The 24907-nt window shown below is 43.1% G+C and overlaps 1 protein-coding gene and 1 long non-coding RNA gene across 3 annotated transcripts in view; one reads left to right on the top strand and one right to left on the bottom strand.

Annotated features, from left to right (window-relative positions):
* LOC135898404 (ATP-binding cassette subfamily G member 4-like) overlaps nt 1-24907 on the bottom strand; it is a 66957-nt gene that overhangs the window by 35112 nt on the left and 6938 nt on the right. For both annotated transcript variants that reach the window (XM_070537600.1, XM_065427318.2), the window contains 2 exons: nt 2530-2787; nt 497-614 (listed from right to left, as the gene is read on the bottom strand). In XM_070537600.1, coding sequence (XP_070393701.1) covers nt 497-614; nt 2530-2787 — 376 coding nt within the window. The remainder of the gene's footprint in view (nt 1-496; nt 615-2529; nt 2788-24907) is intronic.
* LOC135898405 (uncharacterized) lies at nt 2664-7889 on the top strand. The gene is made up of 3 exons (XR_010563322.1): nt 2664-2798; nt 6943-7003; nt 7736-7889. It is a non-coding gene; the product is annotated as an uncharacterized lncRNA (long non-coding RNA).

Below are 24907 nucleotides of genomic sequence, written 5' to 3'. Positions count from 1 at the left end.
CATCGTAGTGCCACAAATAACCACTCCCAAAAGCATGCTCGACACATTCTTATATATCAACCGGGGTTAGCTCCTCATAAATTTTTTTTTTATAGCAAAATTTCCTCTGCCTGACCTCCCAGGTTTGGCGTGGCTTCTGGGCTGGTCAGTATCAAGGGACATATACAAAACTAAAAATGAAGCCACATCTTTTCTGAACACACCTTGAAGCAGGCACTTGGCTTAATTTTGCACAAACAATGTTTCAGTCTAAAACAAAAGCCTGCCGTACATACTGCACAGAACTTCATAGCCGTCTTTTCAACATTTCTGTCAAGGTATTTTGTAATCAATCCAAATTAGTCGTGCTTTTCTATTTATGCCAAATGCTGTGAGTCTTGTCTTGCACGTATGACATTTTTTTCATCCTCAATTTGTTAATGTACGCATGCTCTTGCACTTGTTCTTGTGCCAAGCCTGAAATGCAGTGAAATGTCAAAGAAAACTAAGCACTTACTAATGACCAGAGAGGACATTCATCAGTGTAGTCTTGCCAGCACCTGAGGGGCCCATGATGGCCGTCAATGTGCCTGGTTCTGCCCTGCCATACATGCGGCTGATGAGGGCCTTTTTTTCTGCAAGACAGAAGAACAGTGCATGGGCCCAAGTAATACAGTTAGCATGTTTTTACGACATTTTGCTGTGCCATAACCATCATCATCACTCTATTTTGCAAGTCCCATGCAGGACAAAGGCCTCTCTTTGAGGTCTTGGTTACCTTTGCCTTTTAAACACACACCCCATACTTGCTGACTTCCTAATGTAATCACTGGTCATAGCAGATGTCTGGGCTAGTTGGTTATACATGGTAAATCTATGGCACACAAGGACAGACAGGACACCAGTGCCGACGTCCTATCTACTTCCTTTATGCAGTCCTTCTACGCTGTAAATTTACCCTGATCAATGGATCTAGTTCTCTGCCACTCTCAACTGTTTCCATCTCCCTGGCATCTATTCAGTCTAATCGACCACTCGTTTTCGGTTCTGTGTGCAATGATAGCATGCTACGACCTTGCTGAATATGTTGGAGTATAGCGTATAGGTTGTTTGAGACTGTTGGAAAGCACAAATAAATTCTTTCAAATTGGCTTAATTGAGTTTGACTTTAGTGTGGATGTCACATCTTGAGTATTAATGCGTTTGTTGTCCAGTTGCTCCAGTAGAAAGGTAAAGCTGCCATGATTTGTGAGCTATGACTCTCATAAATGAAGCTTAGTGGTCTTATTGGATCAGTGTTGCAATTTGCCCACAAAGCTACCCTGCTGCTGCATTTTAATAGGGTTCTTGTTTTTCATTTTTCAAGACAGATGGCAGCTCGGGTCCATTTGACTGAATGCGTTGCTTCAAAGGTTGGGTTCGTAGATGGCCGGTGTTTTCCACTTACACCAGCCAAACCATGATAGCATTGACTCCAACGCTTGTCATTATAAACAGGTCTGCAGATAGCAAGCTGCACATGGGGCATAGGTGCTCTGAAGTTCCCATAAAAGAGGGAAAATCATATTGGAGCTCCAGTTTAAAGTGTGCCGACCATGTTCTTTAGTGCTAGGTTTGTTGTCATATATGCTATTATAGGCTAAAATTCAATGTGAGCATGTATGTGCCATTGCTAAAGGCAGCAATGTCGTAATAATGTATAACAATGAATAAATAGTAGACGCATTTTAGGGGACCCTTCACATTAAAATGTTTATTATTATAAAACTAGCACCTATAATATCTCACCACTCAGTCTTTCCTCATCAGTTCTGCCCCATTATTGTATTATTCAGTAGCTGTTTTGGACGAGTTCCTCCCACAACTACGAGGGCGAATCAGAAAGTATTTGCCCCTGTTCTTTTTCAGCCTAATTACGGCTGTAAATGCGAAGTCAACATATCCATTCCCAGCAATGGACCTTTCTTGCGCCGGCCGAGCCTTATCTGCCGGTAGCTCCAAGGCACGGCACAGCTGGCAGTTGTTGACGATGGTGGTTGTGCTTCATGTGTTCAAGGCATAGGAGCAAGGAAGTGCGATTTGCTTTCTATGGAGGAAGGGACAAACGCCTGTCGAAATCCACAGGGAACTGCAGCCCACATAAGGAGAAAGGTGCCTTGTTTTGAGAAGTGTGAGGCGGTGATGATGTGAAATTGCAAAAGGCTGTGAAGGCTTGCATGCCAATGAGTGTTTGGGGAGGCTGCATGCATCGCTGACTGACAGCAAGGGCATCTCGAATTTTCTGCTGCAACGGGACAAATGTCTCAACCGGTGTGGAGTTATCTGGAAAAATAATCTAAGGTACGTAGAATAATATGTATATTTGTAGTTACCTGGATGTACCTTATATTGGCTAATAAAAAATAGGGCAAATACTTTCTGATTCGCCCTCGTACTTTAAATATCATGCTACAACATAATCCAAAAGAAGGTATCTTTTTTTTTCCACAGTTTACAGAACAGATAAAAATCAATGTTATGTTTCTTGCTGTTTGCACTTAGCTTGGGTACCTTTCTTCTTGACAGGCACCGTGTATGTGATGTTCTTCCAGTCAAGGTAGACAGCATTACACCGGGACTGCCGGAACACATCACTCGATCGTGCTGCACCATTCTCAATGTCAACCACGGGGCTACCCCCATTCTGGAAGGACACCACAAACTCCTGCGGCAGCAGCTGCGACTCGTCGAGCGATTCCTTATCCGATGATGTTGCTGCCGTACGCCGTGCCTTCTCTTCAGACTCATTTGAGAGAGCCAGCTTGGAGCCTGCACAAAAAGTATGTCGGTGAGTTAAAATAACATCATCTCCCATTAAATGAAGCTGCAGAGAGTTAGACAATTTGATATTGAGTTATCCAAAACAATTAAAGTAAGCTCCCTGGGAAATTTCGAGTGTATAATAATTTGAACTGAATCAAATACATGTGTGTGTTTGAGAAATAGGAGGTTTAGTTATCAAATTAAATGCCAAATATTATTTTTCTGCTTCCAAAAGTAAAAGGATAAACATCAGGTAGGAAAGGGTGGGAAATTTTAAAATGTGTTTCCTTTGGCTCACAGTGATATTTACTAAGGCTTACCTGTCACGCAATTTAGTCAACTGATCTTTAGAAGTACACTAATCAATATGTGAAGTCATATTATTGCATTACTTTCACCATGTTCAAACCAACTGTCATTAAATATTGCCTGCCACGTATATGTAAGTTCAGAGTGCCACATTGATTTACCTCGACCTATTAAGTGCACATGTGGTTACTGAATTGAATTGTTTCACCTGTTCTTGCTTCCTTCCCTATTTTCATATGTAGAAAAGCTTTTAATATTTAATTCAACAACAAATATGCCAATTTCTTTTCGCCATATATATATCGTTCTGAATAATTCACATATCTACATCTGAATTATAGTAATTAAGTCAAGCATAGACAATCAGTTTTGTCCTTCCCACCGTGCTTCCGCCCTAAAGCACACCACACACACATTATATTATAGGCTCTTTCATTTTTGGGCATTATAATTTGAAATTCAGGGGGTAAAAATTTGGTGTTATATTTGAAGACAAAAACCTGGAGAATTCAGTTTTTGTTGTCTCGCAGCACAAAGTTCAAGATTGGCGTGATAATTTTTCAGAAACAATTACCAAGCATTTGTCTTTTTTTTGTAGCCATATGTTCTATTTAAGTAAGTGAAATCACTCAGAGGAACATGTAGTGAAAATTAGAGCTGCTTGGAAATCATGTGACCAACTTAGCTATACAAATCGTCATTGGCATGCAGGCATTATAAACATAAAAAGAAGAAGCAGATGAAGAAATACAACGAATAGAGGCATTTTGCGCATTTCCTTCTTTACTTTGTTCTTTGAACTGCTTTAACAAAGGAAGAAAAGCACAAATAAATGTGCATGTGGGCATGCTTCACAAGAGGTGCGATGCTTTCCCTTATCCTAAAGCCCTTGCTGCGGTACGTTATCTTATGCATTTGGGCACTCCTGTGTGCGCCCTAGACCTGTTGGGCCTTTTGTCTTTTTCCGTTTTTGTCCTGCCTTACTGGTTCCTGCTATATGTTCTTGCAACAAAAAATGAAATACCAACTAGCCGAATCAGTCACCCTTCTTTGAACATAAAATAATCGGGTAAATGCCCTCTCAACGTCACAGCTACCACTCTAAATTCAGATCAACATTAGCGCTGTGTTCTCTTACTAGTGCATTAATGCTCTTCACATGTGTTCGACTACAGGGAAATTAGATGCGATGTGCCATTGCCGTATTTATGTAAAGGCAGCTATTAAAAAGCAAGAAGCTTACATTCACTGAAGGCCTGCAGGTTTTTGCTGCAGCGTTAATCTAAAGGGAAGTGTCTGCCAGGTTTATAGATGCATAATATTAACAATGTGCTATCTTTTGACCACTTGCTCACTCAAGTTTGGCAGCATTCATAAGCATTGCAACAGCTGCTGTTATTATTAATACATGGTATCCTTTCAAAAGGGTGAACTTGTTAGGGGTGCGGAAATCCGGAATAATTGGTGGTCACCCGGAAATATATATATATATATATATATATATATGACCATACATTGTCTGTTAGGTTTACAGGGTTATGAATAACAAAATCGAGCCCCTCGGTTTCTCTCCTTCATATATATATATAAGGGAAAAAAAAATGAAAACTCTCTCAACAATAAGTTATCCTGTATGTCCTGGCTGCTTTGTAGTCGAGCATTACTGCACTAATTCATAAGAAAAATTAAACACCTTCAGTATCTGAAACAAAACAAACATAATAAAACACGGTCGGATATTTTGACATGCGAATATGAGCCACATAATGAGCAAAGCTGACAGCTATGCACATATATCATCACCACGAAAAGTATTTCGTAGGTTATTGTGCAAAGATAATTATAATGCGATAGCTTTACGTTACGCAGAAAGTTCAGCAGCGGCGGTGTTATTTGTGTGTTGCATTGGCCGTGAACTGGACATGAATGAAAACTCCCGATCGAAGTGAACAATCAATAAAATTCTTTAACAGGTCCAAGAATGTTTGCATTGATGCCAAGTTTCACAGGGAGGTTCCTGTAATGAAAGGAATTACTTTAAAGTAATTGTGCTGAAAATAAAATTGGGCTTTAGGGGGAAGTCGAACCCAGGACCTTCGGAATGCAAAACGGCCACGAAGGCTCATTGGCTCAACCAATACTTTGTGGTCTTTAACTTAGTCAGGTGTCTTATAGAAATGTACTGTTATGTGCATGGTAATTATGAGTAAGGTAATTAAGAATTGGCAAATTAAACCGAAGGGAATGCAAGTGATGGGGCGGTTCATTGTATTTAATCAAACAATTGTGTGTGTAGGTGTGATGTATTGATAAGCACATTGTGTTCTAGCTTGGTAAAGTGCATTAGAGAAATGTACTAATGGGTACATGGTAATTGTGAGTATGCTAATTAGGAATGAGGTAATTAGATTGAAGGCATGTGATGGTTCATTGAACAACTGGATGCATCCAGTATGCATACACATGAGGCTTTTGATGAGAAAGTTGTGGTTTGAGTATATGGTATCATTAATGAGTGTGTATGGTAATTAGACTACAGGTGTTATGCGAGTGTTGGATGCCTCAATGAATTTGAATTGATGTGATTGTGAATGTAGAGAAGCGTGTCACATGATTTATTATGCATGAGTAGCAGTATAATTAGTGATTGATTTTCAATTGGTGATTATAATGATTGATGATTGGTGATCGATAGCGACTGGTCATTCATTTGTAGTGAAGGATTTCGAAGACAATGATGTATCAGAGCAAAAAATTGTACGATTGAAAAAGTCCGGTCAAAGCATACAACGTAAACAGTGATGTGATGAGAAGCAAATGGTGATGTGAAGTAAACAATGTCATTGAGGTGAGAAGCAAGTGATTTGTGAAATAAAGAAACTGATCTGCGGTGAGAAGCAGGTCGTTTTTTGCGTCAAGAGCACATGAGAAGCAGATTGTGGTAAGAAATGATTCGCATGAGAAGCAGTCAGGGACCCTTAAATGCTACTGCGTTTTACTCTTAAAGGCGAAGCTTAAGCATCTCCCAAGTTTTTTTGCACAAATCCCAACACACCGCAGACAACACTCGACGTCCTCAGGATGTCCTCAAATGGTACAAACGTCCTCACAACCCGCCGTGGTTGCTCAGTGGCTATGGTGTTGGGCTGCTGAGCACAAGGTCGCAAGATCGAATCCCAGTCACAGCGGCCGCACTTCGATGGGGGTGAAATGCGCAAACACCCGTGTACTTAGATTTAGGTGCACATTAAAGAACCCCGGGTAGTCGAAATTTCCAGAGTCCTCCACTACGGTGTGCCTCATAATCAGAAAGTGGTTTTGGCGTGTAAAAGCTTATAATTTAAAAAAACGTCCTGACAGTTTCTACGACCGTTCTCGGTACGCCTTCAGGACGACATTCACGGTTCATCCTGAAACCATCTTTTGCAGGACTTATTAATCCGATTATTAGTCTGATTGTCCAAGGAACATTCACAACAGGACATTTTGATGACATTTAGTTTTATGTTAGAAGAAACCCTGAAATTGAAATTTTTACGGTTGTTTCGGCTGATGAATGAAAAATTAGGTGCTATACTTCATGTGACGTCGCTACTACGCCATGGAGCTTGATTTTGATTTTTTTTCATTGAGTTAAATGTTGATTAACTGCTCTTGATACCTCACCACTGTTTCTGATTGAACCATTTTTGTAACTTGTATCGTTTTGAGTACTTGCGGGCGATAGCATTTGTGGTTGGTAATGAAAGAGAACCAGCAAGGTATCCCACAATGTCAGCGACCAAGCCACTCCATTTTCTTTTTTTGCTGGCACCGTTGTGGCTGGCACATTGGCACTTTCCATTTGAAAAGTCAAGACAAGCCAGTCCAAGCCAAATACAGCAGTGAAGAAAGACATGGCAGCAGACAGCAGGTAAGTCCCTTTCATATTTTTCAGGGTGGCAGAAAGTGGAATGCAGATTTGTACAGGGAAGAAATAGACGCATAAGCACATGTTTTTAATTAGCAAACAGCGTAGACAGAACCTTCATCAATTACATAGTGAATCAGAAAGCTTCTCGTGACTTTGCCATGGAGCTCTTTGTGTGGGATGGAACGGGCACTGGAACTCGCGGTGTCGCTTCGCCTGTAGAATAATATCACCAAAGCTGCTCTCCACAGGTTTGTGACATGTTATGCCGGGTTGCGAAAGCGGACAGTTTCAACATGATGATTTCAGCATTTCTGACCATTGCTCATTCATGGTTCAACGCTGCTGCAACGTCACTCTCATCCTCTGTGTGCTGTTTTTACGAACAAGAGCATTGTTGCGAACGTCCAAGCAATACGACGTTTTAGCACTGGCCGGCAGCAATCGCACTGTGTCGGCCTCTAAACTAGATGCAGTTATACTTAATATTTTTCTAAATCATGTCATGGAAGAAGGTGAAACATATTCGTTATGAAAAAAAAAAAAGAGATTGACTGGATTGATTTTGCCATAAAGAGCAACATTCGATAAACAGTAGTCAATTGCTTTGGTGCTTTATGCAATAATTCTGTGCTTCAGTGCTTCCATGCATGTGCATAAACTATTTCGTTGGTCATTTCTCTGTATTTGGATGTAAGTTGTTTTTGACAGTGTGCTGCTTATTATTTCTTTCAGTGACTCCTATGAGCTCTTGTGCTTCAGTGTTCTTGGATAAAGACATTTCAAGTGGAGAATTCCCCTGGCTTTGTCACGCTTATTTGAACCTTTTTTCTCAGTGTGACATGCGCCATTATTAAGTAAAATTAATAAAATGGTTTTGTGTGTGTCACTTTGGGTCTACGTTTTCATTTCGTGCAGCCCTCTGCAACAGGGCTCAAAAGCATGCTGTGTCAAGCATAAAGTGCATGCTGTACTTTAAGCATGAATTTTTTACTTAGCGAATTAATGGAAAACAGCTTACTTTAGGTAATAAAATCACGCATTTTTACTGGGTGCAGCGAATGCCAAGGTCTTTCAAATGTCCTCAACACGTACTGAAAAGATTCTCAAGTGCTCTTCAGAGGACTTCCTGAGGATGTGCTAAGGCCGGACAACAGGACTTGATAGGCATGTTGAGGCTCATGTGGGGACGTCCTGAGGACGTCCAAACGTACTCTATTGCATGACCCGAGGATGTCCTGCGGATGTCATTGTGCTGTCTGGGACGTTTAATAATTAAGCTTGACAGCGACTGGAGAGGCACTGTCACAGCTCAACGAACACAACAGCACGTGAAACAGTACTGACTGGAGCGCGCGCAGAAGCATTTCAGTTACTGCCATTGGGCTAGCAAGCGAAACGGTGATCTTTATGAACCGCGCCGTCCGTAGTTGGCGAAAGATAATCACCCGCTAAGGCGCGCTTGTTGGAAAGGGCTTTACTCACCGAGAAGGGCATATCATCATAGAGCGACGCTTCTGTCCAGTACAAAGCGGGTGCGCACGATTAATATGACGCGTGCGCAACGCCGGTGGGCCAAGAAAAATAAAAGCAAGTGAGCGCTCCCGTACTGTGCCACACATAGCAACAGCGAACATTCCGCTGCAATAATTGGCAGCAGTCACCATTTAATGTGCACGGACGATAATTATTACGATAAAATGTCCTTACTGCTTCAGAACTGCTAAAAGCCAATGCATTTAGGCAGTGCACATGACACGCGCAAGCTCTGCGTGCAATATGTTTTGATCACAACAGCTCCTGCGCACCAGCAACAACAACAACAAAAGAGGATCATGTGCCCATCCCGCAGTAGAAGAACGAGTTAGGCATGCGATGCCACAAGCAGTGGTCTGTTATATCTAGGGAAAAAAACGTGACTCACCTACCACGCACGGGATTCGAGCTTAGGCAGCCTAAGCAGTCGCCGCATAAGGAATTCAACAATGAATGAAAACCGCAGCGCAGATGCTTCACCGCAAAGCTCTTTCTCTGTCCAAAGGTCGGGCGGCGCGCGCGCGCCACGCGACAACTTTTTGACACTGCAGCCTTTGAAGGAATGCGGTGCACAGACCAGCAGAAGAACGCCCGAGGCGATCGTAACAGCAGACATGCACCGTCCTAAGCAACACCAGCCGCACGCAAAATTCGTTACCGAGATGAGCTAGAAGGAGGGCGCGCGGAGCACGACAGTGCGCTGGTTGCGTGTGTGCGGGTGCTAGCGGAAAGGGTCGGGCGGATGCGGGTAGTTCTCACGAGAAGCGAGCACAGAAGCACAACAGCTTTCGGAAGAGGCTCACCGTGACGCAAATAAATGACGGGACAGCGTGTGAAGTCCACAGGTAGGGAGGGCTGCTGTACGCTGTCGAGGCGCTGACGACAGGCATATAAAGTCACAGTCAGCCGCCAAGCAATACAACGCACGTCTAGAAAGAAGGAGTAAAACACAGATGCCGGCAAGGAGGAAAGGAGAGGTGCGTTGAGAACGTGGGAGAGATTGACGAAGGAAAACAGACCGGGAGCTGGGAGAGGCAAGAAACAGCATTTGAGAGACGCAGCGCATGCGCCCTGCGGCCCCGACGCCCAGCCAGCCCAGCGGTGCGCGACGCGCCCGCGTTTTGGGCGTCAGCGTTTCCTTTGGACCGGTAGCGCCATCTCAAAAGCCCGTGTCAAAACCCGAGCTTCCAAGGCGTATGCAAACGTAGCGTTTGTTGCAGGCGCCGGTAGAGAGCGAACGCAGACGTGAGCATTGCGAGCGGGAGTTTCGAATTTTCCCGGCTAATCTCTTGTCGACAGAGCGATGAGGAGACAGATATAAGTCTGCGCCCGAGAGGTTAGCACACAACTGTGGGGTTTATTGCTGCAGGGTTCACGATGTCACAGCGAAACCCCTTAAAGCGAGTTTGGCCAAATCGCTATCTCGCACCCTGTATCATGATGCCTTTTAGATGATCCTAAATTGATGCACGTGGAGTGAATATGGTTTTATGTCACATTTTCTCGGCCCCAAAACAGCTGAGTTTTATGGCTTATGACTGCCGTGAAGTGAGTTAGCCTGATTGTTTGTTTTTTTCGCTTAATTTGGGTATCCATGCGGCATAACGTCGGTATGAGACTAAATGTAAGCATGCAAGCCCGTTTCATGAGGATATTGCTATATAGTGACTTAATTATGAAATGGGGGGCCAAAACTTCGTTTCCTTTTAAGTGTAATATATATATATATTAAACACTGCAGCCTTTCACTGAAGATAGAACAATCAGTGACTAAGTTTCCTTGAAGACTGTGTCACACCTCCACTATAACTATCAGCAAAAAAAGCGAAGAAATTGAAAGAAATTAAAAAAAGAAGGAAAGAAAAGCTATATGTGAAAAGGAAGCTTTGTCTGAGGAGCGCCTACCTATAATACATGAAAACGGAGATATAGCTAATCTGGTGAGGTTTGACTAAAGGAAGCATATTTTTCATCTTGGGCGTTTATGGTTTGTTAAAAACTGCAAATTACAATGAAATGGCAGCATGAAGTTCACAAATCTAACTCAGTTAAAAAAAGAAAAGGATACCGCAATTCTACCAACTGCTTCTAGTGAGACATCTAAGGCGGTTAAAATTGACGTATTACTCACTGCTCTAAAGTATATTGCTAATTTGTGGGTAGGGCTTTTGCAAAACTCCCGCAATTTTGTAACGAGTTCACCTAAGCTGTTGACTCGGTCATCAAAATTGTCCGCTTCAGATGCTCCAATGGTTGCAGCTAGTATAAAGAACTGCGAAATCTGTTTGCCGAGTTACTGTTCTTTAAAATTTGTGCTTCTCGCTTCTTTATTTTATTTTCGAAGCGCACCGATATTTGATAATTGCCGTAATACCTTGAGGCATTAAATAAAAATCTTGCTCACCAATCAAAATCGGTTCAGCGTTTGCCGATGTACCGAGAGCATTTCTGTGTTCCACACGTGTCTGATGATAGGTATAAATTCTCTTCTTAAGCGCGTCGCGTACCTTCATCTGATGTTCTATATTAGGAAGAACAAAACAAGGAAGTAGTATTTAATTTTTTGTTTACCTTAAGCGGAAAAAACAATTGAAATGGTATGGCAGTGGGTGTTATCGTGCATTCTTGTGCTAAAAAAATGACTGAAGAAGCCGATGCTAAAAAAAAAGCATGCATTCCAGAATCGCTAAATAATTAAATTAATTATGGGATTTTACGTTCCAAAACCACGATTTGGTGATGAGGTATGCCGTAGTGGGGGACTACAGAATAATTTCGACCACCAGCGAAATTATTCGTGCACTGTAAGATTTGGCAGTCGTAGCTGTAGGGATGAACTTGGCAGGAACTAGGCGAGCAGGGTTTATTAGCAGTATTTACATTTAAAACAGGACATACATTGGCAGCCTAGCGCGACTCCCATATGGAGCCCGCAAAACTAACATACAGCAAACAGTTTACGAGCACACAGCTCACTACTACATTTCGAGCATGATAACGAGCACTCAGCTCCCGACGACGAGCACGACACGAGCACCCTCTAGCAGCCGGCAAACGCTGCTTATAAGCTCTCCGCTTGACGTCATAGTTCGACGTCATCGTTCGGCGTCACTCTTCGAGGTCCACGTGGACGGAGTCCCAGTGGGCGGAAACGTTCGTCCAGTCATTGTAAACTTGCCGCCGCTCCGCAGTACGGCCCACCCACACAAAGGCACACACATTCCGATGTCCGGCGCCGACGACAGAGGGCTTCGTGGAACTCTGCTCCGTCCCCGGTGGCGCTGCCGAGCACCGCATTCCTGACCTGACCGCGCGCCACATGGCTGCCGGTCATCCGCAGTTCTCCGAAGGGCGCCCCGTCTGGTGGGCTTGGAACACGTGCAGCGGGCCGAAAGCTGGCACGTTGCCACCCCGTACGGCCATTCCTAACAGCACCTAAATCTAAGTGCACAGGTGTTTCCGTATTTCGCCCTCATCAAAATGTGGCCGCCGTGGCCGGGATTCGAGCCCGCGACCTCGTGCTCACAGAATCGCTAAATGGCAGCGGAAACAAGTGTATACTTTCATCAGCTGATTCATTATTTTTCTTATGATGATGCAGGGAGGGCACAACGTAAGCATTATGGGAACAGTTCCATTGCCAAAATATTTTTCGTGGCTGAAAAAGGCCTGCTTTGATAAACCACCGCATTATTATTATGCTATTATTAACGTCAACGCATTTTTGAAGTCACCGGGTAACGCGATGTGGAAGTCAAATCGGCAGATAGCGCTATTCTACTTCTTCAGCCTTGTTGCTTGAAGAGTTGGACAATCCTGGCATGACATAGGTAGCGTTATATTAGCTAATTGCCGCTGCCACATTATTTAAATTAAATGTTACTTAATCGGGAGTACCTATTATATTGAAATTTCGCAAATCAAGCCAGGATCAGTTTTCGAGGCACACCTATAAAGTAGAAATAATGCAACTGGCACTAGTTTTGAAATTTCCATCCAAAAAATATGTCACGACAATGCAACGACGTGCCAGGTAGATTTGTCGCCACAGAGCAACGGTACACTTTTCTGGAAAACAATAAGCGGAATGCCCATGTATTGCGACACAGAATTTAGAGGTGACTCTGCTGTAGCTGATTTAGTTTCGCGGTTCTTGTAGTAAATGGACGTTCGTTGAGCACTGGCCAGCTTATATTCCGGAATAACAACGTGTACCGTAAACCAATTCATTAGAAATCAAACTAGCAGAACGTAATGAGATAGTTGCATATTATTATTTATCGAATAAGTCGACTCTGTCTCTTTATGCAACCAGACTGATGAGATGGAATTAAGCTCTCTGGCAATACACGACGTGCAATAACTCTGCTTCAGTAAAATAAAATGAAATAAACATATAGTGCAAGTACAGGCGCACTACTGGAGACACGCGCTGCAGGGCATGTTTTTTTTTTCTTTTTTCATCATCAGCCAACTTACGTCTGCAGGGCGAAGGCCTCTTCAACTCAGCGACCTTCAATTATACCTGTCCTGCGTCAGCTGAAGCTATCCTGCGCCTGCATATTTTTTTATTTCGTCACACCAGCTAATTATCTGCAGTATTATGCTGCATTTCACTTCCCTACGCCCCAACTACGCAAATAATCCAATCTCAATTAATCAAATAGATTGACGGCTACCTGCTCTACCCCTTACATCACTTGGCAAACATTACTTATCGTTTATTTTACCTAAGTTAGGAAATCAGCAACATCCGCGGTTCTCTTTCTAACCCATACTTTCCTCTTGCTGTATTTAGCGCTACATATTTTCCGTTCCAGCGCTGGTTGCGTGCTGGGCTTATTTACATAAGTTTAAATGTTGTCCTCCAAATTTCAGGCCAAAATATGAGTACTGGTGGAATGGACTGATTAAATACTGTTTTTTTTTTCTTTCAGAAGTACCGTCATCTGCTATTTTTAATGACTTGAGAGTGTCTACTGCACGCGCTCACGCCTTCTTTTTTTTACACACATATAATATGCCTTCGAGCCAACCTTTAAATTTTAGTATTCACCATAACTCACCTATAGAGGTGTCCTTCTCACGATCTGTGTCCCATGTGGCTACATTGTCTATATAAGTGTGTTCCTGCATGCGTTTAACTTACGAAGCACGAACTCTTACTCTCTGGCCAAACTAGCGAACATTAGCTTAGCTTTAAAGTAGTAAGCTGTTGGGCTAGTGGGTTCGACATATCTTGCAATGGGGAGCGCAGAAGTGGTTCGGAATAAAGGAGACAAGACAGGAAAGACGCTGTTTTGTCTCCTTTTTCCGAACCTCTTCTGCGCTCCTCATTGCAAGTTAGCTTAGTTTACTTTGCATATTGGTTCCAAAACAGGTTTTGCGGTTCAAGTTCGGAATTGTTTGTTGGGAGTCATCACTGTTGCTGAAGAGGACAATGTCATCTGCAAACCACATGCTTGCGGGCATCCGCTCTCCTTGCCGGACATCCTTTTTTTGCCAGTACTTTCCGTCTTATGAAGAATTCGAGAGCCCTGGGATAGAAGTAGACATTTCCTATAGGACATTCAGGTATGTTTACTGTATTCGGGCTAGGGAATCTCTCCACGACAATTCTCTTTGGCGCTTCGAACGCGTTTTCTACATCTGTGGAAGCCACTACAAAAATAAAGAAAAAAGAAAGAAAACTTACGTAAATCAAAATGCTCTCTATGTCTTGCGCATAAACATTTTGTTGTTGTTGTCGCGTTGATTTATAGACGCTAAAAGTGTGGCGTGTTAATTGTTCCTCCTTAATTTTGCAGAAACGGCTAACCCGATCACAGATACGTATATTTCTCATGCCGCTCGCTGTGTCTGCGTAGTAAACGCTGGGGCGCAACTGTATTATATGTGTCGTGTAATGTGTTTACGCTGTATACGGTGCTATACGTTCTCGTGTCTATGTTTGCCGTAGCGGTCGTCTCTCCACGCACAGACGCGCTCGCTCAAAACATCCACTCGACCCCTTTTCGCTTTGCTTATCAAGTCTCTGGCTAGGCTCCAAGTACAGCTCCGCGGGTCGACGCGATAGAGGCGGTACGGTGACCTCACTCGAGACGTACTGCGTTGCACTTCGTTTTTTTTTTTTTTGCTTACATACCAACACATTTACTCACGTTGCAAAGAAGACCGATTCTATAAGTTCCAGGCTGAGCAAACAGACGTCACCTTTACTCCTTCGTTAACGACGCATCCCAAGTTCGAATGGTTCAGCCTCCTGAAACCCTTTGTATATTTCATTTCTTTATATATTTCATCTACTTTCACCTTAAAGGCCCGGAGGCATTACATAAGGGAGAACTTTAATCCTTGTGGCAATGTTAGAACAAATAGTACAGAGCTATTAAACCAAATTGCATTCAGTACCTTTCAATGTGAACAAGGGAGCGATTGCGGTACTGCACTCATCCCGGATATTATGTCAGAGTTCGCGGAACTGCATGAAAAGGGTTTGCTCGTTTTCTTGCCGGCAGCTGTCGGGGAAATCGATGCTAATTTGATATAAGACATTGTGTCGTCACGGGGTACTATTTTGGACATTGTAAAATTCCGCCATATCCTCGAATTTGACACCTTGCCTGCTCTGGTTGGCCCTTAGCGCTGCTTTGGCCTCTCTGTATCAAAATACTGTAATTACAATTTTGTCAATATGGCGGAATTTGACAATTCCCAGAATAACACCCACGGACGACGAAAAGCAACCATGAAGTGAATTTCGAATTCGCGTAATGACATAAAAAATACGGGATGCACCATCACTTGGCAACCTGGCCATTAACGGAACGCAATAGTGCATCGTTATCTGTGTTTATGCAAAGAAAAACAAATGCTACCACATCATAGATATCTGGAGATGGTTGTGTTTTGCCCACGCTTCTGGCATCCAACAGTGGTATTAAAAAAAAGTATCTTTATGTTTGTAGAACGTCAGTCGGTGGTAATAACAGACTTCAAAAACAATTATGTCCTCGGGCCGTCTTCGGGTCTTACATAGGAGGTTAAAAGAACACTGTAAAGAAGCAGTAAAATAGTTCAGAATAGCAGAGCTCGCGCTTACTATGTCTGCATTTCTTTTCCGGAGAAAGACGCATTGTTGCGAAGAAAATGAAGACAAAACGTACATTATCAAGCCCCCCCCATTAACCCCACCGAAACGCAGTAAGCCAGTGCACGCAGTAAGCCTGCCTATGCTGATGGGTTTTACTTCTTTTTATTAAGCGCTTGCGATGCTCTTTTTCTTGCGAAATGAAAGAATGACAACACACCTAAACATCCTAAATTATCAAGACTTGTTGCTGTTAGACGATATTCTGTATTATTGTTCGCTATCAGCCCCAGTCTGCTATTATATTGCTTCGTCTATGCGTTGGAAAATTATTCCGCAAAGCCGTGGTATTTATGTCCGCGTTTTATGAAGTTGTTTACGGAGTGGGAACCCACATGCGTACGTACGAATGGTAATTCTGTCCAAGATGCCAAGCGGGACATCACTGGTTGCACATGAAAAGGAAAAACGCGGATAAAATCATATGATTGATGAGGTTAGCGCACAGATCGTACGAAGGCACTGAACGGCGTGATAGAATTTACTACTGAATAAATAACCCCACAGCCACTCGTTTCGATATAGAAGGTAAGCGTATATCCATCTGGGTGAAAAACTTGAGTAGACAACACCTATCAACTGAATATATACCACTTGGGTCTACTAGAGGACAAACGTCGAAGCTGACGTGATGAATGCCTTCATGGCAAGCTTAGTAACGTTATAAAGCAGCCTATAAGGCTCCAATGCAGGCAGCACGGCCTGACGCCGAAAGTTCGTCGGTTCAAACTATCACCGGACGGATAAATCGTCCAGCGGAAGAACAAAGCTAACGAATAGGGTGTTTTTCGGTGTACCGTTCGCCGTTGATTTGACGTGAAATGTAAGTGTACCGCTACACAGCCCAGAGCCTACGCAGGCAACACAAGTACAAAGAACAGTCGACAGCCAACGCCGTTTTTCGATTGGCTAAAGGCTATTATTCTCAACCCAGGCTGACATGAGGCGTAAGCGGAATGGCCTAACTCACGTCTTTCAGTCTGTCAAACCGATCAGTTACTGTATCTTTTCCTCCTCTTACTTAAGAGAGCTTTGTAGGCATTTGTGAGTAGGGAGAAATAAATTTTTCAGGCTGCGAAAAATAGTAGGATGCTCTGTGGAAGCTTCGAAGTAAGAAAGTGAAAAGCGCTTTCAGGCCTGTAATCGCGGAGGATAAGAACTTTGAAGTCTTTTTCCACATTGCGAAGCATGTAAGATGTCGCGCTTACTAATGTGTGTCCTGTCAGCAAGATGAAAGCATTTCGGTTGCTTAAAATGCCCTCTTCTGAAAGCACAGAGTTACGTAACGTCGTTGAGTGCGTTTGGACAAAGCTGCGACTGTTAAGGATATTTATAGATGAGCAAGAGCAGGTCATATGGCTTCTACTGAACAAACTTTACACAGTGGCTCTGGTGTTGTCAGCGTTCAGAGGACAACTCAAGAAGGATTTCGTTCATATTCTTGAGCTTCTATGTTTATGTACACCCACAAGACGAGTCGCCGGATGCATTTCTGCGGATCTTTCGGAATCGTTCCTCCCGAAATCTAAGTTTTAAAGCATGCTTTGTGGTCTGACGCGACATTAGCAAATCGCGCATCGTTCCTGCTTGCACAGCTTGCCTTCAAGAGCCGGTCGGCAGCTAAAATAAGAAGGGGGCAGAGTGTATATATATATATATATATATATATATATATATATATATGGAGTTCCTTCAAAGCTCAGCACTCAGGGTCCGACGTAAGGTATGCATGGAAAGAGACGACGAACCTTTTGAAAGACGTATTTACTTAACGTTTTCGGCTGGTCCACCAGCCGAAAACGTCTTCTAGAAGATTCGTCGTCTCTCTCCTGCGCACGCACACACGCACACACGCACGCCTCTGCCCTGAGGCCATGTGTACAGCTAATAATGCCACAGAATTATGTGCCCCGTTACGCGAAAATCAGTCGTGGTTGGCGGCGCGACCGAATAATAGTACCAAAAATGGCCGACGGCGCAAAGAGAAAAATTAGTCAAGAAATACCCGAACTGACGTCAAATTTCTCAGGGAGTTAAGTGCAAGCAAAGTAAATTAATGGCTTTGAAAAGGAAATTGATTTGGCCCAACCAATTCACAGTTAGACGCAAGCAAGAGCTTGCGCGGACAAGGAACGCGCATAAAGCAACATTTCACTAAAGGGCCTACAATGCGTTTGCATTCCCACGTGTAAGAAGTCTTAATTATCTCTGCCCAATTTCTTTTTATCATTCTACATTTCTTTCTTATTACTCATTTGTTTCTTTCTTAATAAATTTCATCTCGCACTCTCGCCACAATACAGGCCTTCCTCAATTTACCGCAAGTGGTGACCCTTGGCCCTTCCAGAACTTGGTGGCTAAGTACAAAGTTTATCTTTTTAATTTAATAGTGACCAACCACTATAATCAAGCGAACCCCATAGAATCTGAACATTCTATGCAGGAAAAGCCACTTTATCGTTATGGTATTATTGAAAGTCGCTCAGCTCGCTGCTTCCGCTGTATAGGCTAATACACAAGGTACTGAATGCGATGTGCGCAAAGAACGTCGAACTAGGCTGCTCGGAATCCATGCAGCACCATGAAGCTGGAACGTACGCCATCGGTGCCACAGGTGTGCGGGACGTGGGTTCTGCGACAAAGCTGTATTCGAACGTAGTTTCTTGACGCGGACTGAAATTAGCGGTAAAATGCTCTTTGGTCGCGCAACTAAAGACAGCGCACTATTATTTCAAGCACTGTGCCCGGGTCGCGCCTCAAAAAGACTTTTTCAAAACCTGAGCAACTAGTAAATGACTATCGGTGCTGAAACGATTATACTTTGATAATATGGTGTATTTTTGTCCGCCTCTCCGGTTTATGGCTGCAACATGTTGGATAACTATACGGATTCCTAGACCGCAGTAGTTAGGGGAAGGCTCATTATATCTAGAAAAGAACGCACGGAGACACCGTGCGAGGGATGGATGCCCTCATAATGAACCTTCTTTTCTGGCCTATCTTTACAGCATGGCACTGTTTTGCTGTACACACACATTTCTTGGGGTCGCTTTAAAAGCGTTTGCATGGTGTGGACCTTCTGGTTCTGCACTCGTTTGTTTTCTGACGAAAGAGGTCGTTTTTCACTATCGTCCCCACACTGCCCCAGGTTTTTTTTCCTCTGTTGCAGCAGACAATTACCTATTGCCAACAGATAAGACAGATATGTTGCCTTTTCATTCTACTAGTTCACTTAATCTTTCTTTCCTTTTTGCTTTTTTGTTGAGGAAGAGCCCTTAGAAACAGGGTATCAATAATCGAGGAAAAACTTTATTATTTTTTTGCTAAACCGGAACGCTTATATAGTTTCTTTTTTTTTGCACTGCGAAACAAAACCGAAAAGAAAAAAAATAACGGTTTTCGGCGAATGTCAGCCGCCTTCTCTGTAGAGTCATCAATAAATTGCCTGCACTTGTGGCTAAACCACGCTGCTCGATTTCGAAATGCACGTGGGTTTGCTGTCATTTTAGAAGTGGCAGCAAAGTTATGGCGGTTTTTGACGCGTCGCGCCGGGAGGCAGGCAATAATACAACCGTGAGCAATTGAAATCGCTGACAGTTCTCGGATAGTGGGCGCCCTGATAGGTCTCGCTGAATTGACGAAGGGCTCCTTGCTGGGCAATAGACTGAAATAGGGGCAGTGGAAATAACGTATCGCTTCTGAGGCTCGTGTATTAAGGGCCCTCGCTGTCCTCGGGGAATTAAACGAGACACATTGTTTATATATTGTGAAAGTAAGGGAGGGGGGGGGGGGATACGTGGCAAGTTATTGGCAGTGTGAACGGGAAGCTCAGAGTGCTCACGTTAATTGATATTTTGCAGTAAATTAGTGCTCTGGGGCATTGTAAGTGTATCTTTACAAACGGTGCAAAGTTTAGCCTGCAGTCTTGAAAGTAGAGTAAAAGGCACTGAGGTGAAATTTAATAAAAGTGAGAGTGACAAAGATGCACGTGCATACGAAATTAAATATATACCCGGGAAACGCTTTGACATGTGTGGTTTAAATGCAGGTAATCTAAATTTTCAGCGCAACTGTTCCAAAGAAACAGATACGCTAGAAATCAGACTGATTCTTCAGGGTTGCACAAGTCTACCCTACATTTGTAACTAGTACTTGGGTCTTGATCGAACAGCACGCTTACCTTTTTGAAATCTTTCTTAACACTCCAGATACATTCTTCTTGTACAATATATTTCTTTTTGTGTTTCGGTATTTATTCCCCGGCTACGTAAACGGATATGAACTGGTTCGAACCGGTTTGAACCGCTATTCCTTGCTACAAAGTGAAACCGGAAGTTAACCTTTTTGCTGAACCAGAATTAAAACCGGAACGAAGAAAGTTTCGGTTGGACACTCTGCTTAGAAATCAGAGTAAACATTCCAGGCTTATCTTGTGGCTTGATCATGATGATCTGTGGCGTTTAGCGGCGCAAGGCCAAGGGATGGCCAAGGAGCGCCAAGTATTTTTCGGCTTGCATTGCACCTTCGAGACATTGTGTGCAAAGAAGATATCGGTTTACTTGAATCATTGCGCAAGAGAAATGTCTGAAACACGCTGCATTAGCTGCCGAATCCTTTCTCACGTACATATGTTCTCATTTTCAAACAAGCTAGCTTATCCGGCAGCTCATACGTGCCAGAAGAGGAAAAATATCTATTCTGGCAGAATATCACTTTCACAACCCACTCCAGTTTCAGAGCCAGCCTTCGTAAACTTAAAAATAAATAGGGCTATAAATACGTTAATGTCGCCGAAGGAAAGTATATGTGTAGGAGATGTTTGCGTCAGTCTGTTTTTTCCCATTAAAACTTGTGCAAAACCCAGAGATCCTGCAGCTGTCACATGTGCGGGCAGTTTAACGGCACAGTTAAATTGTTGGGCCTTCTCTCGCGAACTGTGCCGGAAGCTCACCACTTGTACACCGCATACACTCGTGTGCACTGCAAATTCCATACATTGTCCTCCTTCCGCGTTGGTGATCTACAGGGTGATTGTCTTTAGGTTTTATGGTATTCTTAAATATGGCCTGTTGCAGGAAACAATTCTAGCCGTTGAGCTGGATTATTCAGAGAGGCAGACATTACTTGCACGAGAAATCGAAACGCGTATTCGATGAATTAACAAAGGTTCATTAAAATATAGATTATCTTTTGCATTAATGACTTTACTTCACATGTCGCAATTTACTGATTACAGCCGGCGACATTGCAAAGCGTATTCACTTGGGATGAATTTCCAGAATGGCACAAATTTGGAGATGTGCGCCATCAAACTTGCCCTAAATATGCACTGTTGTTCCACTTACTTTTTAACAAATCGCTCTCTTGGGCACTGAAGCACAAAAGTAAATTGAACGCCCATGTACTTAGCTCCACACACTGGGAAATAATATCCCGAAACTGGTGTCATCCTGGGAATTCATTTCAAGTAGACACGTCATGGAAGCTCACCCGCTACAATTCGTAAATGGCAATATGTGCCGTAGATGAATTAATAATTTAATTAGGATTTTTTGTTAATTAATTGAATATGTGTTTCGATTTATCATTTTAGTAAAGCCCACCTAGCTCCTCCAATAATCCAGCCCAAGGAAAAGGATTATGGTGCCTGCTACAGGCGATTTTTCAAGATTTCACGAAACTTAAAAATGATCACCCTGTACAGGCAGCACAGCAAAACGTTACCGCGTCGAGTAGCCCAATGCGACGGCATCCGCATGGCCTATACTTAGAGCACATGTATGCCGCTGAAGTAGCTCTAACGCATACTGTTCTATATCATGGCAATGAGATCTAGGCAATCGAGGCAGCGTATGCCTACCAGGGTTGTCGCGAAGGGTGAATGCGGCCAGGTTTTACGAGCGAATATACTCTGAGCCAACGAGCAGCTGTTGGTATACGGCCGCTGCGGCATGCAGAGGATCACGTATACGTGCAACTGTAACTCCGATTTTACTTGGTTCGTGTATTGTACCAACAGGGTTTACACATCACGTAGGAGGCGGAAGTGGTGGAGGGGGCACTGAGTAGTGTAAGCGTTGCAGGAAGGTTTAACAACACTTTTAAAAGTTTGCACCCTTCAGGGCTTATCTTGTCCCACAACATGCAGTAATCGTCATCTGTCCTGCCTGCATTTCCTTTCTTTATCGTTGCGAGACCGGTATTTCCAGGTCATGAGCGGCATGCGCGTTATTATCGTGACACATCACTCGCGATAGGAAAGCAGTGGGCGCAGATTTTTCAAGAAAGGAAACGCAAGCAAAACAGGTGACGATTATTGTTGCGGGGCAATTAAGATAAGCCGCGAAGGGTGCAAGCTTTTTTTGAAGAGTGAAGAACTAGTAGAGAGAGGGATAGAGAGAATTTAATGAAATTGAAATAGACAGCCCTGCTATAATGAACAGGGTTGACGGAATATCACGAAGACAAGGAGAATTATTAAAACATAAATAAAAGACAAACAAGAACAAAGTGAAAGAACGAACAAATCTAGTCCAGAAATTAAAAGATAAAGAACGTCTATAAGTCCTGACTGGCGTAAGTAAAACATCATTACCTATGTTACCTGCGTCGCTCGAAATGCGCCCACATATTTTTCTGAGGGCCCTATATAGGAAACAACTAACCTGCATTTGTCCACATATCCAAAGCAAGATCCTTGTTGCCTACAGCAAGAATCAACAAAGCGATGCACTAAACTAAGCCAGTAAGGAAAAAAGTAAGAAAAAAGAAATATGCGTCGTGATTGAGCAAGGAAACCGCAGCGCCACGAATATTGAGCGTGGCGATGATTTTCAAGCAAAGGAATTCCGAACTAGGTAGGATTGACGACTCCTAAATGACTGAAGCGATGGGGGTCACTCGCCAAAACGCATCAGGAAAAGTACCAATGACTGTGTAACTGTTTTTTTTTTTTGCGATCTAAAGTAGTTATGTACGACAAGCTGCGACAGCGAGGAGCCCGGAGCCGTAGCCAGCTGGCTGCCCGCTGCTGGGTGACGTAAGCAGAACGTGTCCTCGAGGGGCGCGGCTTTGCGCTTGCTGCAACCTGCAATTTTCGGTTTCGCGCGGTCCGATAGCCGAAATTCGTCGTGCCATAGTTCCGCGGGTAATTGCATTTTTCCGGGTCCAAAATCGACGGGGCTTGTACGGAGAGCTCTCATCAGTTTCCAATTTACAGTGAACCCGCTGAAACTGTTAGCGTAAAATATAATAAATCAATTTTTGTTAATTACAGCGACTAATTATACCGTGTCAGCTATCACCCCATGATCGACGGCATGTCTCCGAAGAAAGCGTCCTGTTATTTCACAACGGCTGTGTTTAAATATTATTTAGTCTTCGTAGAAACACCAGCTATTGTACAATGTAAAATATTTCGAGCTTCCTTGAAGGACTGGACGAGGTGTGACCGGAGTAATCAGGTGTGGCTTCTAATTTTGTTGCATGCAGCACACCGATCATAATCAGCTATTTTGTCTCTTTTTGCTAGATACATATATATTACTCTAGACACTTAAGCGAGAGAACATGCATTTGATGTCAAGAGTAAGGACAACGCGCACTTAAGCGCGCGTGTTTTGGCGCTAAATTGATTGATATTTCACTTACAGTAAGTTCGTTTTAGTATTTACTTCTTCATTTGTCTTGTCACTTTTCGTCCTCAAACGATCAGTCGGTCTCTGTAACACCTGCGGCTCATTACTGGCACCATTAATGCCGCTAATCGAAGCTACACGGCTTACCCACTATGGTTGGTATAGCGCAGTCCTGTACGTACTAGTCGTACTGGTAGAGTCCTATTATCTTACTGTGTGGGTGGGACTATAGTGGGTTAACATGATTTTCAGCATGTGTCCGAACATTAGGCACGGCCTAAGTAAAGAAAGAAAAAAATCACATGTTTCATAAAACCCACTTAAAAAAAGTAATACGTTTTGTCACATGGGAGGGATCCGGTGTGTGAAACCCGGGAAATCGCAAACGTCGCGTTTCATTTGCTCATCACACTCGTTCTCTAATATAGGAACCGCATGTCCCATTACGAATGAAATGTGAATATAAGGGTTAAGGTTTTCGTTTTTTATATAATCAGGTATGAACATAAGAAATTATCAGGCCATAAGGAGTTTTATATTATGACATCACTGCGCTTGCTGTCATTCAGTCACAAATGCCTAGAAAAAAAGCGATAATGATGGCAGAAGAGAGAGTAAAACGTGGGAAAAGAAAGCGATGGCGGCTTTAGGTATGCCGTCACAGTCGGTAAGGCGGTGAGGCGCGTAATCAATTCACCCAGTGATAATATATAGGTGCATAGTTGCTGAAATATAGGTGCATATGGGCACGGAAATACAGTATCTCTCTCTCTCTTTGTCATGGTCAAGGCACACACGGTCGTGTGTTAGCCAGCAAAACAGCGAAAAACCGTGTCAAATTGTGACGCAACATCTGCATTTTATTTTTCCTCTGGTGACGATAATCTCGCAGTAAAACCTGTGCATCCAAATGAACCTGATCGCCGATCGATGCGCGTGACCTCGCAAGCAACAAGAATTCAGCTGCATTTTCGTACAGATGTATTCAGATCTCTCCAGCTCTGTCCGTGCGTCTACTCAAGGGCGGGAATTAAGGCTTGCGTAAACGGCAGTACGTGAGACTCTCCCTTCGCCACGTATTGGGACTAAAGATCTTACTTTCGCACACGCGTTAGGCAAATGAGATCAGTGTTAAGAGGAAGCTTTAGCTCAGGCCCAACTCCGATGCGGCCTATTTAAATACATGTAAAACGCAGAAACGCTTTCCTGAGATAACCCCTGGACCGATTTTAATGATATGTGTTGCATTTGAGAGGCAAAGGTGACTTCTAGTGACTGTTGAAGCGTAATTTCCATTTAGGGCCTGAATTGTGTAAAAGGCTTTCCAAAACTTCGAAACTTTGAAGAAGAAGCACGAAGTTTACAAATTAATAGCTCTGCATCGAGAACAGATATATCGGTCCTGTAAACGGCATCCATTAGAGCATTAAAAACGGACAAATTCAATATGTCAATCTATATCTTATGTGCACTTGTTACGTTGTGTAAAATGGTTCTGCAAAAGCTGTATTTCCATATTGCCAAACTTTTTGAGATTCATGCGTAACACAACAATTTTGTCCACGAGTGTGCGTGTCTTTTTTT

This window comes from Dermacentor albipictus, chromosome 4 (assembly GCF_038994185.2).
Source record: "Dermacentor albipictus isolate Rhodes 1998 colony chromosome 4, USDA_Dalb.pri_finalv2, whole genome shotgun sequence".
Taxonomy (NCBI): Eukaryota; Metazoa; Arthropoda; class Arachnida; order Ixodida; family Ixodidae; genus Dermacentor; species Dermacentor albipictus.
This window is presented reverse-complemented; position numbering and strand designations above follow the sequence as displayed.